Source organism: Eschrichtius robustus, chromosome 5 (genome assembly GCF_028021215.1).
Source record: "Eschrichtius robustus isolate mEscRob2 chromosome 5, mEscRob2.pri, whole genome shotgun sequence".
Classification (NCBI taxonomy): Eukaryota; Metazoa; Chordata; class Mammalia; order Artiodactyla; family Eschrichtiidae; genus Eschrichtius; species Eschrichtius robustus.
The window spans coordinates 3,562,761-3,581,293 of NC_090828.1; the positions used below are offsets into that span (position 1 = coordinate 3,562,761).

The window sequence follows — 18,533 nt, forward strand, 5'->3', positions numbered from 1 at the left end:
TTCTATTTTTAATTTTTGGAGGAACCTCCATACAGTTTTCTAAGTGGTTGCAGTGTTTTACATTCACACCAACAGTGCCTAAGAGTACCAATATTTCTACATCCTCATTAGCACTTCTTGTTTACTGTTTGTTTGATAGTGGCCATCTCAGTGGATGTGAGGCAATATCTCATTGTGGGTTTTTGTTTGTTTGTTTGTTTTTGTTTTTTTTAACATCTTTATTGGAGTATAATTGCTTTACAATGTTGTGTTAGTTTCTGCTTTATAAGAAAGTGAATCAGTTATACATATACATATGTTCCCATATCTCTTCCCTCTTGCGTCTCCCTCCCTCCCACCCTCCCTATCCCACCCCTCTACGTGGTCACAAAGCACCGAGCTGATCTCCCTGTGCTATGCGGCTGCTTCCCACTAGCTATTTTACATTTGGTAGTATATATATGTCCATGCCACTCTCTCACTTTGTCACAGCTTACCCTTCCCCTTCCCCATGTCCTCAAGTCCATTCTCTATGTCTGCATCTTTATTCCTGTCCTGCCCCTAGGTTCTTCAGAACCATTTTTTTTTTTTTTAGATTCCATATATATGTGTTAGCATATGGTATTTGTTTTTCTCTTTCTGACTTCACTCTGCATGACAGACTCTAGGTCCACCCACCTCACTACAAATAACTCAGTTTCATTTCTTTTTATGGCTGAGTAATATTCCATTGTATATATGTGCCACATCTTCTTTATCCATTCATCTGTCGATGGACACTTAAGTTGCTTCCATGTCCTGGCTATTGTAAATAGAGCTGCAAAGAACATTGTGGTACATGACTCTTTTTGAATTATCTCATTGTGGTTTTGATTTTCATTTCTCTGATGCTGAGTGTTTTTTCATATGCTTATTGGCCATTCGTATGTCTTCTCTGGAGAAATGTCTATTCAAGTCCTTTACCTATTTTTAAATCAGATCTTGTTGTAAGGTTGTGGGAGTTCTTTATGTGTTCTGATATGAACCCCTTATCAGATATAAGGTTTGTGAATATTTTCTCCCATTCTGTAGGTTGCCTCTTCACTCTGTTGATTGTTTCCTTTGCTGTGTAAAAGTTTTTAAGTTTGATATAGTACCATTTGTCTGTCCTTGCTGTCTGTGCTTTTGGTGTCATATGGAAGAAACCATTACCAAATCCAATATTATGAAGATTTTCTCCTATAGTTTCTTCTAAATGTATAATAGTTTCAGGTCTTACATTTACATTTTTAATCCATTTTGAGTTAGTTCTTTGTAAGTGGTGTAAGGTAAGGGTCCAACTTCATTTTTTGCATATGGGTATACAGTTTTTCCAGCATCATTTGTTGAAGAGACTATCCTGCCCCCATTGTGTAGCCTTGGTACCCTTATAGAAGCTTATTTGACCATATACTTGAGGGTTTGTTTCTCGGATCTTTATTTTATTCCATTGGTTGACATGTTTGTCTTTATTCCAGTCCCATATTGTTTTGATTACTGTAGTTTTGTAATATGATTTGAAATCAGGAATATGAGGTCTCCAGCTCTATTTTTCCTTTCCCAAGTTTGCTTTGGCTTTTCTGGGTCCTTTGAAATTCCGTATGCATTTTAGGATTTGTTTTTCTATTTCTACCAAAAAATGCCCCAGAGAAAGAGGTTTTTGATTTTTATTTATACTGATGATGATTACCTTTTCATGCTGTAATTCCCAAGGCTGCCTTCTTAATCTTCAAACCCTAACAATGAACTGTAAATTATGATGGTAACCCAATCTCTCCAGATGAAAATATTTAGGTTTCTTAAACCAAATGGGATTTCTCGCTTGACTGTAGTCTATAGTACATAATTTTCAATATCAAATAGTACTTCTTGAAACTAAGGACAAGAAAAAATAACCAATAATTTTGACCGGCACACCCCTCCTCTCTAATGCTGTTACCCAAGGCTCTGACCAGGGAACCCCTGCCAAGTCTGGGTAAGGGTAAGAAGAGTCATTGATACACATGCACAGCTGTAGCCAGGACCAGCTCCAGAATCTGTGGGCTTGATGCAAAATGAACACGAAGGGTCCTTGTCCAAAAGTTATTAAGAATTTTAAGACAGCAACAACAAATCATTAAATCAAGCATGGGGTCTAGTGGGTCTGCACAGGTCATATACCCAAGACCTAAGAAAGAGTTGGGGGAAACCAGAGCCTTGGATCAAGGGGAAGAGAAAAGAGGTGATGTCCTGCAAGGGGACCTAAGCTCAGATGCAGAAGACCTAGGCTGGCTCTCTGGAGGGTCATAAGGAAGAGCCCAGACCCTCAAGCTGCTCTCACTGGAGATTGGGGGGTGAAGATGCTGACCTGAGGGTTTGGTGTGGGTCAGGGTGCTTTCAGATGTGGCATGGGGAGAAGGTGGTGTTTGCTTGAAGGGAAAAGTGATGGTGACACAGCCTACTGCGCCCATTCAGACTTGAGCCAGGCTGGCTGGAAGACACAGACCTACTAGAGAATGAACTTGAGGATATGGGGAGGGGGAAGTGTAAGCTGTGACAAAGTGAGAGAGTGGCATGGACATATATACACTACCAAATGTAAAATAGATAGCTAGTGGGAAGCAGCCGCATAGCACAGGGAGATCAGCTCGGTGCTTTGTGACCACGTAGAGGGGTGGGATAGGGAGGGTGGGAGGGAGGGAGACGCAAGAGGGAAGAGATATGGGAACATATGTATATGTATAACTGATTCACTTTCTTATAAAGCAGAAACTAACACACCATTGTAAAGCAATTATACTCCAATAAAGATGTTAAAAAAAATTTGCATGGGAGACCATGCTATGTGGCCGTCAGCCCTCATGACTGGCTTCAGTCTTGCTAATTCAGTATCCCAGGGTGTGCTCCATCCTGCGATTGGAGTTGGACACACAGCAGGTTTTTGTTGGAGGGAAAGTGCTAGATATTAACAGAGAATGAGGGCAAGATTCGAAATGGTCCCAGCTGCCATGGTTGTTTTTGCACACGTTGTGATTTGGACGAAACCCGTTCCCTCCCTGAACGAAGCTTCCCTGCGGGATTCCTTTAGACACGATTGACAGTTAGGCTGGGCATCACCAACCTGCTCCTTTGTGCCTCTGAGCACCTTCTCTCCTGACCCTTTTTCATTCTGCCATTTGTTTCGTGATATACTATTTTTGCCTGCCTCAATTTGAGAGGAAAATATGTTGAACTGCACAATTTTTAGCTATGGCCAAAGTCCTACAATCACTAGATTCAAAGATTCTCCTGTCTATGTTTAGTCAAAACTATTTTTCATAAAAGGGATAAATCCTCGATTCATTCGTTAGTAATCGGAGAGTCAAGACCTGATCATTCTCCTTTGTCCTGTTTTCTCTCGTAGGTTCTCACTTGGTGCTTAGACAAAATCAAAATGAGGAAGCATCGGCATTTGCCTTTCGTGGTCACCTTTTGCCTTTTTTTCTCAGGCTTTTCCTTTACTCGTGCACAACAACAAGCAGGTAAGATCCAGAAACATCTCTCCATTTCATTAAAAGGAACAGTATTCTCTGATTTTAGATCTTGGACGTCATGTGCTGAATATAGAGCTTAGATAAGCTTTGAAGAGATAGCCAAGCCATTGACTACAGGATGTTCATTTATTTTACAGACTTTTTGCTCCTCTTTATCCAGTGAGAGAGAGATTCTTTTTACTGAAACTTGGGTTTGATATCTTGGCGGTGGTTGGCAAGTGGTTTGTTTTTACCTTGGGTGTGAGCAGAAAGTTTGTGTCGAAAATATTTTACCATCTGAAGAGCTTTTCCACATTTCTCGCACTGGTTGATGTCTGAGCACATAAAACCCAGAGAAGACAATGGTTGAGAGTAAAAAATTAATTTTCCCTGACAAAAACAAACACAAATGTCACCATTTCTTTCTCACTCTGGACAGGAAAAGACATTTTTCATCTAGAATCATCAAATCTTTAAAATATCAGTTTCCCCAAACTACTTAAAAATAGATCCCCCCCCCCCAAAAAAATAGATCCCAACTAATCCTATTAAGAACTTGCTCACAGAGTTTTAGAAAAATGAGAAATGGTTCATGTATTGTGAGCTGGGAAGGATTGACTTGGGTCCCTCTCCTTTGCTTGGAGAGCTGAGCTTCTGATGGGGATTCTCCCTCCAGACCTGGTAGTTCTTAGATGGTGGCCTGGTGAGGACCACCTCAATGCCAGGGGAGCATGGGTTGGGGCATCGGGTCAGCCCCAGGTGAGTAGAGTCCAGGGGCCTGCTGTGCGCAGCCAGCCTGGCCCAGTGCAGAAGGGCACTTCCCAGCCACCCACAGCCTGGCACTTGGAGTCTCCTGCTCCTACTTTTGAGAGAGAACTGGATTCATCTTTGAAAGAGATGAATACTGTTCAGCATCTAAGAGGGCTTCGATGGCTCTGAAAATGTAATGACGAGTTAGGGTACCTTTCTTCATGCTAAAAAGTCTGAAAAAAATGAGACTTTGCCCTTCCCTACAGTTATACAAGTCTTCTTCACTTAAGATGTATTTATGACATTTATTTTTCTGGCAAATTACCCAAAGCATGGGAGGTAAAACAGTAGTAGATTTAGTTCAGGTAAAACAGTAGTAGATTTCAGTATTCTATCTTGTCAGGGCCAAGTTTCAGACCCAAAGCTGAGGAAGGAATTTCTAAGATGATGCTTGGTTACCTGTGATAGGATATCCTTCCCGTCCGAGCAGGTGGGTCTTGGGGTTCAAACTACCACAAAGAATCATCTAGAGTTAAAGGACACCCCAGGGAATGTTTCTCCCCATTGTGGAACCTGCTACTGGTCCATGTATGGCAGTCATTGCATATGGAACTTGGCCCAGTGACTGGGCGCCGGCAGCTGTTGGGTCCATGTGTCCAGGTGCCTGTTTCTCAGGTAAGTCAGCGTCCCCGCCTGTTTCACACATGAGGTGTAAATTATTTAGTAACAGCACAGTGGAAACTGAATGAGTTGAGGAAGGCTTTGCACTGATGGGAAGTCATTTCTTGAACAGGAGAAACATCTAAACCAATGTCTTTTTTAAAAGATGTCATAAATGGCGCTGCTGCCGATATAATATTTCTAGTGGATTCCTCTTGGAGCATTAGAAAGGAACATTTCCAACTTGTTCGAGAGTTTCTATATGATGTTATAAAATCTTTAGCTGCGGGAGAAAATGATTTCCGTTTTGCTCTGGTCTGGTTCAACGGCAGCCCACATACTGAGTTCCTGTTAAATACGTATCGTTCTAAACAAGAAGTCCTCTCCCATGTCTCCAACATGTCTTATACTGGGGGAAGCAATCAGACTGGAAAAGGATTAGAATACGTAATGCAAAATCACCTCACTGAGGCTGCCAGAAGCCGGGCCAGTGATGGAGTCCCTCAGGTTATCGTAGTGTTAACCGATGGACACTTGAAGGATGCCCTTGCTCTGCCTTCAGCGGAACTTAAATCTACTGATGTTAAAGTGTTTGCAATTGGAGTTGAGGATGCAGATGAAGGAGCGTTAAAAGAAATAGCAAGTGAACCGCTCAATATGCATATTTTCAACCTAGAGAATTTTACCCACTTCATGACATAGTAGGAAACTTAGTGGCCTGTGTGCATTCATCCATGACTCCAGAAAGGGTTGGAGGCACAGAGACCCTTAAAGACATCACAGGTAATGGCAACATCGCCAAGCTGCTGCCTGCCTCGCTCTTCTCTGGAGATAAGCTTGGCAACCGCTGGTGTTAGGGCAATATTATGGCTAAAAGATGGTGGGCGGATTAGGGAAGAGATGCCTGTTCACAGGTCTAAAAACAAAGGTTTGAATATTCTCTGTAGTCTCCTTCCAAAACAGAGCAATTCACCTATCTTCAAGAGGAATTCTTTGCTTTTGAGACAATTAATATTCTAACTCTAAAAAAGCACATCCTGATATTATGACCCCACAAGAGGTTGCTTCTACCTTCCTTGGACAAGACAGACTCAGCGTGGCTGGGCAGGCATCTAACAAAAATCCCTTCATTGTTCCTGGGATAGAGAGCCCGTTTCCTTTAAGGAAAGCGGAAAGAGCTTGAGTGGAGGGGGAAGGGGGGGTTCCACTTTTGGGTCCAGTGAAGCAACATGCAGAGCTCCTCTCTTTGACTCTATGGGATTTATTTCAGAGATTTGACGGAATTAGAATTGTGAGAAGCCTTAGAGATGATCCAGTCCAAATCTATTTTGAAGAAATTGAGTTTTAGAGCTGGAGGCCCTTACATGTTGGCTCTGGAGTGGGTTTCCTCACTTCTCCTCCACGCTGTCACCATGGTTGTGCCCATAGAGATGCTTCTGATTCCAATGGTCCTTTTCAGTGCCACTCTGGAAGTACTGATGATGCAGCGACTTTACATGGATGTGTTCGTGCGTGGTGACGTGCATGGAACTAATTGCCTGGCAAGTCACTTAACCAGTCACACCTATTAGCTCTCTTGCCAGTGCTAAGTGCCTAAAGACTGATAGGGAAGGAATTCCACAGGTAAATTTCAAATGTATTGCACCACAGCAATTCTGACCAGGGCTAGGCTTCCTCATCAGCGACGGGCAGGACAGAGGGACCTCCCTGTGTCACAAAATGGGTCCATGTCGCCAACTGACAATGGGTAGCAGAGAATTCTAGGAGAATGGGCAGAAAGCTAGGGTGGAGTCAAGGGCCTCAAGGGAGAGATGAGCTCCAGAAGGAGAGACGTGTGTCCCCCAAGATGAAGGGAAAGGAGGAGAAAGGGATCATATTTCTAAGATATTGAGGTGGAAAGGGGAGAGGTTGAGAGTGTTCAGGTTGAGTTGGCATCAATCATCCAATAAGAGAGGATGACAGAGGGAGAGAAGCAGTGGTGCTTGGGAGCTTGGAGGTATCGAAGTTATTTTTGAACAGCTGCAACAGGGCTATGAGGAAAGGATCACAAAACGTTCAAGAAGCAACTGCTGACTTGCAGTGATGTTCAGTTGTTGTCAGAGACCACAGCCTGGGGTCTTGTCCATGAGCGTGGCTCCCTGGTGTTCTGAAGGTATCTCAGGCACTCTTGGAAGAAAAAAGTTACCAGGTTGGAGCTTGCAAAGAGAGGATGGTAGAGAGGCAAGAAGATCTTCTTGGGAAGGAAATTTACCATTGCTAAGATGGTAGCTAGTAAATTCCTGAAATAGCCCGCCCTGGGGACCTGGCTGGGCGGGGAAGCAGAGGAGAGCTGGAAGGGGCTGGGAGACTCCTGGAAAGCCAGAGGAGCAGGGGCCAGGATGAGGGGGAAGAGACCTAGAGGCAGTTGAGGAGGAGTCCAGAGAAAGGCTTTCTGGATTATGATCAGAATAATGGTGTTTTTTAGGCAAATAGTACTAGACATCAGTTTTTCATAAGAGAGATTCAGAAAACGAGGAGTGGGGAGCAAGATGAGTAGATGTCATTAGATAGGAGCCGGGCAGGCAGATCATGGTTAAGAGAAGGGTTTCAGAACTAACCAACCCCAAGGTGTTTCAGGAGATTGTTCATAAAATGGTTTCCCCAGTGGTTATCTGTGATTTCAGCTTTGATAGGGGTGGGAGGGCTCATGACCCTACCAGTGGTTCTACTTCTAATAGAGAGGGGTGAGGCACAGTCTGGATTATTTGCATTAAACCTGAATAGCATTCCCTACTTCAAATGATGTGTCTCACCTCTGCATTATGACACTAGTGTCGATCCTGCCAATTACAGGAAAAGAAGGTGGACCCTGAGAGCACCCCAAACCAGGCACTGCAGTTCACAAGGAGGTTACAAGATGGCAGCTCTAATGACCTTTTCCATTTGCTACAATGTTCTCAGCATCAATAATTCACTAATCATTGCCTTTCTGAATATAGGGATAATAACTCATCCATGTCAAAAAAATGAAAGGGATCAAGAGAGAAATGGAACATCTTCTCTTTATTGGTGTTTTGGCCAATTTAGGAAAAAGGGTGGATGAGTTTGCCATTATGTTTAACAATTATATAAATGGATAAATGATTAGATTACCATATGAATGCTAAATGAGCCTGTCAACATAGTCTGTTTCCACACAGATGACAAAACCTTTGTTTTTATGCCAAGAAAGCATCTCTGTCTTCTAGTGTCCAAGCCACTAGCAGCACCAGGGTGGAATATTAATCCATTTATGTTGTCTTTTCTAATTAACTTCACTCTGCAATTCTGCCAGTATCATGTCCACTGCATGTTCCACAGCAAAAAAAATAAAATAATAAAAATTCTCTGCTTATAGTTGTTGGGAAAGGTAGTCAGGAAGGCATCATGGAGCTTGCTAATAAGTTAGGGCCATTTCTTTCCGTTTCCTGCCCACTAGGTAGGTAACTTTTTCCCATGAATATATATATGAGGGCCACTGTTCTAAATGAACTGTACTCAAGTAATCACTGAAAGTTGTGTTTTTTAAAATCCCTTTTATCAATGGATATAAAATACAAAAGCTTTACTAAAGCAAAAGCTAAAGTTGACCTATATATCAGTGAGGATGAGCTTTCTTTTCTTTGCAAAATATAAAGATTTAGAAAACTCGCAAAACCTATCTGCAGTTTTGTGTTTGCATAGGAAATACAAATGTGATCTTTTAAATTTTGCTTGAAAAAAGGAAGCATCCCATGAGCTAAGGAAAGCATTGTGCCCACACCAACGTGCTCAGGAAAGTAGTGTTTCCAACGATGTTGAAGGAACCTATGATTTTTCCATGGATGTTTCGAAACTTTTCCATAGAAAATGCCACACATGGTGTGATACGTGAGCCATAAAAGCAGAAAACCAGACAACTTCACATTTTAAATTTTAGAAAGATCTGATTCCTCTTAGAGTTAATATTGATCCCTGGTATGCCTTGCTGTACACAAGAACCGGTGTCTCTTGTGTCTGTCTGAGGCTTCGGCTCTCCTGGATAACAGCATGCCCTTGTGTGTCCCATCATTGTGTGCCTAAGAGGACAACGTGGTTTTTTCAGTGATGACAAATTATCCAACATTTTTCTATGACCTGCTGCGGTTCAGCTTTTTAGAAGAGCAATAATCAAGGGTTTTCCCTCAGTGTTTGTTTATTTTATTTATTCTATTGTGAACCGTAGTCAAAAAGTAAGTAAGAATAAGGAATGAGTCATCTGTGATTTAGGGATCGTTCTTCTTTTATTGATCTTAGGTTCAGAATTAGCCCTTCCTTTAAAGGTCTCGGTTTGCTGAGTAAGGGGCAAATCTTCCTTTGTCCCTCAGGGTCATTGGTTTAGGCCTGGGAAGTGTTGAGGAATTTTGTGGTATGGTCTGCTGAGCCTGGAGCTCCCGGCACCATGTGGGCTATTTCTATGGCTTGGAACATAATTCACACTGCTGGCACTGCACCCTCCCATAAGATCCTTCAGGATCCCTATGGTTTGGTTAAAGAGTAGCAAATGCTTTGGAATTCTTAGCAAATGCTAAGTTAATATCTTATAAAACCTTATAAGATATTTTCACATTAGTATCTTTCCCTATGAAAGGAATTCCTCTGCAAAATTGTTGTTAGGGGTTTCATGTATGTAAGGGGAGAAAGAGAGCAGTTCTGATTCCAGTAATCCCAATTGCAGCCATCCTTGGCTCAGATTACCCAAGGGGAGAGCTTGGGTAAGAATATCATTTCACTATAGCAAAATTCCTTAATTTCATGAGACAAGATTTGTATCCTGTTTCCATTGTGGAAATAAAAGCAATTTTGTCGGTACCAGGAAAAATTAATTTTACATATAAAATGTTCACTGTCATTAAAAATATCAGAATGAATGATTGTTCATATAATATTACAATTATACTCCAAACATAGCTTCCTAAAATCCAGAATATAAATACCATATATGCTCACATAAAATCTCTTCCTATTCCTAACACACACTTAAGTTATTAAAATATATTTGCTAGAATAATTTTGCTTTTCGTATCGTTTAAATCAGCCTGATTTAAACATTCTAGCAGATGAGCCTTTGAAATATTCCACCCAGGTTCGTAGTTTATTGATTGCCATTCCTTGCTCAGTGCTTCTGTGAAACTCCCATTCTCAGTAACAGAATGGAAGTGTCATGTTTGCCATTGTGGGGAGAAAAGAGATCTTGGTCAGCCTTTTTATGTCCATTTGTGTAACTCCAGAGCTAATTCTGATTCAGGGTTTACTAGATGCCCATGGTCCTGCCAGGCACTCGGTCTAGGATGTCATAAAAATAAGGTTGGATAATTATGTCATGACTGGTTTCATATCACTCTGCTTAACATTGTTCTGCATTGTGTGATTGAATATAGAGGCAATGGCAAAAATAAATGAAGAAAACATTTAGCTGAATTCCAGACTTGCATTTGAGTTTCACGCAACTAAACGTCATTTGAGAAACGAAAATCAAACCAAAATGGATCAGAGTATTTTTGAATCAAAACTGTAAATGTTGTGTGAGTTCTTCTTTTCATATTCCCAAAGTGGTAGATACACAGCCATTTTGGTTTTTAAAGTAAAAAAGAAGGAACAACATTTGCTCAAGGAATCAAGTGTTTAACATACTGGGGTGATGAATCACCAAACCCTAAATCTGGGAATTCTGTTTTGTGCTGTGGATTTGGACAAAGAAAATTCTTATAATGACTTGAGGATTATAAGAGAAATGTCCTCAAATTAGAAATCATCTTTGGACCTTTGTTAATATACTCCTTTACTTTCTCCTGTAGGTATGGTAATGCATACTTCCATGCAACTACAGTTCCCTCCAAATTTAGTAGAATATTTCAGAATATACCCAGAAGTTGAATATGTTGTGAAATTTGACTACAAAGATGGCACAGAAGAAAATTTGATATTAAATGCCCCTACTTAACACCATCATTTCTGTTAAGAAGTTGCCTCTTATCCATTCAGAATGCAGAACTAAAAGAGAATTTCACATTCCTTAATCAACATGTGTTTTGTTTGTCCATATTTCGTGTTTCTTATTGGTTTCCCAAGAAACATGTCAGAACACTGAACGGTGCATGTGGTCACTTGTTCTAATGCTTTCACATTTTTTGCATTTCTCTCTTTTAAAGCACAAGACTCTGCTGACATTATTTTCCTAATTGATGGATCAAACAACACCGGAAGTGTCAATTTCGCAGTCATTCGCGACTTCCTTGTAAATCTCCTTGAGAGACTCTCAGTTGGAACTCAGCAGATCCAAGTGGGGGTGGTCCAGTATAGCGATGAGCCCAGAACCATGTTCTCCTTAAACAGCTATTCCACCAAGGCTCAGGTTCTGGACGCAGTGCAAGCCCTGGGGTCCATTGGTGGGGAGTTGGCCAATGTCGGCCTTGCCCTTGATTTTGTGGTGGAGAATCACTTCACCCGGGCAGGGGGCAGCCGAGTGGAGGAAGGGGTTCCCCAGGTGCTGGTCCTCATAAGTGCTGGGCCTTCTAGTGATGAAATCCGAGACGCGGTCATAGCACTGAAGCAGGCTAGTGTTTTCTCGTTTGGCCTCGGAGCCCAGGCCGCCTCCAAGGCAGAGCTTCAGCACATAGCTACCAATGACAACTTGGTGTTTACTGTCCCGGAATTCCGTAGCTTTGGGGACGTCCAGGAGCAATTACTGCCGTACATTGTTGGCGTGGCCCAAAGGCACATTGTCTTGCAACCGCCAACCATTGTCACCCAAGGTACGTATGCTTTTCTCACCATCTGTGTGGTAGTGGGGTGTCTGTGTGTGGTTTCGTAGAAGTCAGGGGGGCACCTTGCAGAATGATTTGCCTCGGGAGAACCCGTAAGTACCCACAGCCGAGTCCTTCCAAGATGAGCTAGTTATTGGATGTGGTGCCTGTGACGGTTGCAGTGTTCCAAAAAACCCAGAGATCTGAGATGGAGTGGAAAGTTCTTGTTAGAGCATGAGTTGTCAAGAAGTGTGCTTTTAAGGCTAATTCAACAAACCTGGTACATTGAGGTTATTAAACATCGTCGTGTGACCTACTTATAATGCAGTCATCCTAAAAATGGATCTCAGGGGAGCATTACGGTTCCGAGACAGTTACTCCAGGATAATGGCATTGAGCTCTAAAACTCAGCCCGTTAGAGTGTGCTGACATGTGAGAACTGTCTCCCCAAAGTCAGTTTTGTGATGTGAAGCAGGAGTGGCATTTCTGGAGGCAAGAAATAACAAAGCACTCACTTGGGGGGATGTTTATGAAAACCTTGTTTCCTGTGTTTACTGAATTGTAGGGTAGCTCTGTTGACGGAGAGATTATACACTCAGATGGGAGGCCTTTGGCAAAAGAGCCCGACTGGAGTCATTTTACAAAAACAGATAAAGCTAATCAAGTCACATAAGAAAATACATTTCACGGACATGGGAGGTGGGAAGAGTATTTAAAAATTTAAGTAAGAACCCAGTGGTGCTTGATGCTGTGGCAGGTAAAAATCTGGCAGATCCAGGTGGACCAGGTTACATCACTGGTGATCTCACCCATCCATCAGGGATTTTATTATTAATGGTTTTAGGCATATTGCTGGGTGGGGTAAATTAAGAATTGATGCAAAATTACATCCAGAAAATTCTCTTGATATTTCCAGAATTCCCTCTGATTGGAATACAATCTATCAATATTAAGGTTTCTCCGGGCTTGCATGCTTTTGGAAACAAAAGAATGACGTCCATAGGTTTTGTAAACACTCAGGAAGCGCCATGGCTGCTGTCCGAAGAGTGGGCCTTTGGTCCTAGGTCTTACGTTAACCTGCTGTGTGATCCTGGGCAGCCCACACAGACTTTCTGGGCTCCAGTTTTTTGAATTGATGACAAAGGATGAAAGGATATTTCTGTTCCAGGAGAAGTTTCAAGTTCATTTTTATCTATGGCAGTCCAGGCCCTTATTTCAGCTTTCCCCAGCTAACTTTCACTCCTCACTTACAAAACCGTCTTCAATCTTTGTGCTTCATCTGTAAATATTCAACAGATATTCTTAGCTATCAGGTATGTGCTGGACACCTTGCCAAGCACTGGGGACCCAGTGCTGGTGGACCAGACTGATGTGGCCGCTGGCTCGTTGCAGTATAAGGGGGAGATAGATCACAAAAACGTAAACCAGCGACCAGAAAACTACTCCCAGAGCGTGACAGATGAGGACGATAAAGGGGGCTGTCGTGGAAAGAAGGGGGAAAGAGAGCTGTAGGTCAGGTGGCCAGGGAAGGCTGGTGTGAGGAGCTGCAGGGCAGAAGCAGACGAGGAGTAGAAGGAACAAGGTACCAGGCGTGGCGGTCAGTCGTGCAGCATGAGGGAGCCTGGCTGCACCCAGAACTGTCGGGGGAGGCGGGGCTGGAGCTCACTGAGGCCCGGAAGCCTGGAGAAGCCTCTGGTTTAGGGTGCGAGCATCACCAGCTTGGGTGAAGTCCTCCAGTGGCTTCTATTTTTTTCAGTGAAGCTGGGGGGATAGGAAGACCTGCTTTATTGGAGGTCAGGGTCCCCAAGTCACTGAGAAGAATCACCTAAGAGTAGCCTTGAGTCACCCTAAGAGGAGGGTGCAGAGGAAGACAGCACCGAGGACGGGCGATGGGGGCTGGACGTTTGCTGGAGGAGATTTTGCTTGGCAACAGGAGTGTGAGAGAGAGAGGACTGCCACGGACCTGGGCTTGCCAGGGCTGCAGGGGACTTGGCATCCTGTGGGTCAATAGGGAGGTGAGGGCTGAAGTCGACTGGTTACAGGACCTTCAGGGTCCCCTTGATAAGGGGGTTTCACACCCAGCCCCAGCAGAGCCGTGTGAAAGAGGGGAGACGGCTCTGTTGGCATCTCACAGCAGGAAGAGGAGGACTCTTACTGGAGGGGGAGGGAGGAGACAAGGTGGGGGTGAGTCAGCCCAGTGACCAGGGGATGAAAGGGATCTGCCTTCCTCTCCATCTATCCATGTGTTGCATACATCTTATTGAATTCAGGAAGCTCTGCATTTATCGTTTCAACTCCTACATCCATGGTGTGGAAGGAGCGTGTGTGAGAGTGGGTGTTTCCAGGTGTGCTCGCTGTCTTTGTATGTGTCTAGAAAGCACACATGTGGTTAACTGCACAGCTGTATATATGGCTTTTAGGTGTATATGGAGAGAGGGAGAGGGAGGAAGCAGGGGGTGTGGCTCTCAGGGTCTCTCAGCCCCCCCGTGTAGGGCGAATCCACGTGTCTGCAGGCCTCGATGGAGAGTTGGAGGACTTGGAATTCACTGTTTACACCACGACTTAATGCCAAAGCAGTGGTCCCCACGTGCCTGTCCCTGAATGCTTTGTATCTATGGTACATTAACATGTTTTCTCTTAAAGAGGAGAGTTTGGACCCATGCTGTCAATATAATCAAACGTCAAGTGAACTAAAGTGTTACGTGCCATCCATCTGACTGCAGGGAGTAATGAGGCCTCCTCATATCCAGATGATCACTTAATAAATTGCAAACACTCCTGCCTCTGCTTGAACCATTTACAATCTTACGAGTCTTGGAAGCCTTCTCCGTTTTCTGGATGGGGTGCTGTGGTCCGATATGAGCCTCGGTTCCCGAGACTCAGGTGTGCTGCCTGGGTGTCGATACAGCAGGTGGACACAAGTTCATAGTCACTTGGAGGCAGTGATCTTGTTAAGGTGTTTTTGCTTTGTGGTTTGTCTTTGGATTATCATAACCTTAACATGTAACGTGGGACCTGCACAATGCCTCTCTCTTAAATACAAATACTTCTGGGCCACTTGCTAGTTTTGACATCAATTTCCTTTTTATAAGTTTATGATGCCAAATAATTGGTGTTTTTTTCCCCTTGCCTGAAAAAATCAAGGCATGGACAAGAGTACCAAAAGGAACAGAGGTGCTTATGCTTTTTCAAGTTTTGCACTTGGCAATAGGTGTTCATGAAGTCAGGATTGTGAAGCACGGGGCTCTCCGAGCAGACACTGATCGCTTCTTTAATTATTTGAGCTACGGCTTCGTTCTCACCTCTAAAACCCAAGCTATGGATTTATGGTAGAAAAGAGCTTTCTGACATTTTTAGTGACAATATGGTAAATAAGTGGCAAATAAACCTACATTGATTTTTGTGCAACTATTTTGTAAAAAGTACTAAGAGAGGGTGGGGGTTTGGGGAGCGCCACTTGCCAGCCGTAGGGAAGCTATAACTAACGCAGCTATAACTAATGGGTGTGTTAGGACAAATTCCTCAGGGGCTCCCATGGACTTGACATTGGCCAGGGCAAAGGGAACTCTCCTTGGGTGGTGTTAGCTGTGTAGAGAGTCATACTGAATGTGATGCGTAAGGCTATTCTACTCACCTTGTCACGTTGCTACCTACAGTCATCGAAATCAACAAGAGAGACATAGTTTTCCTGGTGGATGGCTCTTCTGCCCTGGGACTGGTCAGCTTCAATGCAATCCGCGACTTCGTTGCCAAGGTCATCCAGAGGCTGGAGATCGGACAGGATTATATCCAAGTGGCAGTGGCTCAGTATGCAGACACAGTGAGGCCGGAGTTTTATTTCAATACCTACCCCACCAAGAGGGAGGTCATGACCGCCGTGAGGAAAATGAAGCCCATGGATGGCTCGGCCTTGTACACAGGCTCTGCTCTGGACTTTGTTCGGAACAACCTGTTCACGGAGGCGGCCGGCTATCGGGCCGCCGAGGGGGTCCCTAAGCTTTTGGTGCTGATTACAGGTGGTAAGTCCTTAGATGAAGTCAGCCAGCCTGCCCAGGAGCTGAAGAGAAGCGTCATAATGGCCTTTGCCGTCGGGAACAAGGCGGCCGACCGGGATGAGCTGGAAGAGATCGCTTTCGATTCCTCCCTGGTGTTCATTCCTGCTGAGTTCCGAGCCGCCCCTTTGCAGGGTGTGCTGCCTGGCTTGCTGGCGCCTCTCAGGACCCTCTCTGGAACCACTGAAGGTGCGGTGTGGAGGGTGTCGGACATATAAGAGGGCTGTCTCCAGGCAGAGTCTTTGGGGAAAAAGCAAACCCAAGTTTTATTTGTGTTCAGCTGAGAGACACCTTTTAAATGATGGAAACCATAGCAGCAAACAAGATTTATTTCGGGTTTCCTTTTACCCTGACTTGGGAAATATATGACTTAAAACACCATGTGATACAACTGTATGTCTTAAAATGTCATAAAATAAGAATCGTGTGACTTAGGCTATAGGACCAGAGACCACCTGTCTTTGAAGCTTCTGGCAGAGGAGATCATCTCTCTGTTCTGATCCCTCTTGAGGTCCCAGTGTTCTGTCTCTACTGGTGACTCCTGTCCAGCCCCCTCCCCCCTCCACCAAGATGAAGCCTGGCTCTTCCTTTCCCAAGTAGACAGTCCACTTCTAAATGGTCCAAACCTGAGCAGCATAGAGCATTCATCCTCTGTCCTCTTTCTTTAAGGGATTTCCTTCAATGGGGAAGCATAGTGAGGGGATGCGTGTGCAGATAAAAACCCAGTGGTTCTCCAAACCCCTCATTTATTATGGTTATCACTGAACAGTTATTTTTAAAGACAGGATAACGGTCAATGAGCTTACGAATTGAATCAGTGCAATTCACCGTCCTTAAAGAAGATGGATATCACAGAAACAAGCTTTTCCGCCTCACAAACTTCACCACTGGAAGAATGTTCGGTGCATGACCTACGGTGCATGGATGCATGCTTTCTCCTCAAGCTCTCTGGTCTTCTAAAATCCTCTCTCTCTCTCTCTTTTATTTCCTTAAGACTTCTAATCCACACTTTCAGAGCCAAAGTTCAATTTGATAGAACATAGGATATAAGTAGTTGTTAGGCTTCAATTTTAGTGAAACCTCAGGGAAGAGATGGGGAAGAATTTGGTGACATGTGTTGGGGAAAACACTCTGATTTGAGAATTGTACTTTCGATTCTTTATGAGCACAACCTCAGCCAAGCATAGCAAAGAGTCTCTTTGCATTTTAATGTGTTTCCATGATCCTGTGATCTCACTCAGGAGGAATCCCCATGGACACTTGTTGGATTATTGCCTGGCAATGCCGTGACTCTCCTATAGAAGAGTCTCAGTAGAGAATGACAAGTGGGCCTCCCTAGGAATATTTCAAGATGAGAACAGCCTAATTTTGTTGATTTTTTTTAGCCTTAGGGAACTCATGTTCTCAGGTTAACTTGGGCTAACCCTTCTAATCTATCTGTAAGTGGAAATTTCTCTGTAAATGTGCAGAGGGAAACCCAGGGGGACCCAGTCTCGCCCAGGTAAACCTGGCTCTGACCGTGGTCATAAGCCGAGTGATGCAGAAAGGAGCAACACCCTTGCAGAATTCATTTCCAGGGAAGGAATGTTCTGTTTCAAGGATTCTGATCACCTTTGTTGGTTGTAAACATTCTAGCTTTTGGCACTGTATCTCTCTGTGAGCCAACTTGGTTTCGTAATGTCGGCTATCAATACTCCTCACAAACACCAGCCCCCACTGGAGGAAAATATGCAGCTTTCTGCCATATTTTACGAGATGGACGTGCTTGGCCTCACTGATGTTCTCTGTGTTCTACATGTTGGCATGTGTGCCTGGGCTGTGGGCACACATGAGGAAGCCCTCTGCGGTTGTGTATGTCTCACTTTGTTTTCTGTGCTCCACTGCAGTTCACGTAAACAAAAGGGATATCATCTTTCTTTTGGATGGATCGTTCAACGTTGGAAAGACCAATTTCCCTTACGTGCGGGACTTTGTCATGAACGTAGTTAACAGCCTTGATGTTGGAAGCGACCATATTCGTGTCGGTTTAGTGCAATTTAGTGACACTCCGGTGACGGAGTTCTCTCTAAACACCTACCAGACCAAGTCAGATTTGCTAGCTCACGTGAGGCAGCTGCAGCTCAAGGGGGGTTTGGGCCGGAACACGGGCGCAGCCCTAAGCTATGTCCACGACAACCACTTCACCGAAGCTGGCGGCAGCAGGATCCGGGACCAGGTGCCGCAACTCCTGCTCCTGCTCACAGCCGGGCAGTCTGAGGACTCCTATTTGCAAGCTGCCAACGCCCTAGCACGCGCAGGCATCCTGACCTTTTGTGTGGGCACTAGCCAGGCCAATAAGGCAGAGCTTGAGCAGATTGCTTTTAACCCGAGCCTGGTGTATCTCATGGATGATTTCAGCTCCCTGCCTGCTTTGCCTCAGCAGCTGATTCAGCCCCTAACCACTTATGTTAGTGGAGGTGTGGAGGAAGTGCCACTCGCCCAGCCAGGTAACGCTCTCCGACTGCTCCGGGCTCCCTCTTCCCCCCTGACACCACTTTGGCAGGCAGATGGCCCGATCTGAACTCCAGAGCGTGGCAATAAGCTATAGAAAGATGATGGGCTCTCTTTGGTTGAAGGATTTTGAAGGGGGGTTTGAGACACTGTACCAGCAAGCTTAGATGCTCTGTCTAAAGGGTGTTGGTTCATGAAAGAAAGTCTAGAAAATCCAGCTTACGTTCTGTCCAGGTTATCCTACTCTTGATTCAGAAGCTTTACTTATTTATTTATTTTGCCCCAATGCCTCTGAAGATTCTGGTGAGCAA

General features: G+C 44.1%; 1 protein-coding gene across 2 annotated transcripts in view; it reads left to right on the plus strand.

Moving 5' to 3' along the window:
• Window positions 1-3,379: 3,379 nt before the first annotated feature.
• Window positions 3,380-18,533, plus strand: part of COL6A3 (collagen type VI alpha 3 chain) — a 77,343-nt gene continuing 62,189 nt past the window's right edge. Inside the window, exons 1-4 of one of the 2 annotated variants that reach the window (XM_068544172.1) lie at window positions 3,380-3,497; window positions 11,087-11,689; window positions 15,337-15,921; window positions 17,619-18,218. In XM_068544172.1, the coding sequence (XP_068400273.1) occupies window positions 3,410-3,497; window positions 11,087-11,689; window positions 15,337-15,921; window positions 17,619-18,218 (1,876 nt within the window). In that variant the 5' untranslated portion in view covers window positions 3,380-3,409. The remainder of the gene's footprint in view (window positions 3,498-11,086; window positions 11,690-15,336; window positions 15,922-17,618; window positions 18,219-18,533) is intronic. The other variant, XM_068544174.1, reaches the window with a different exon arrangement.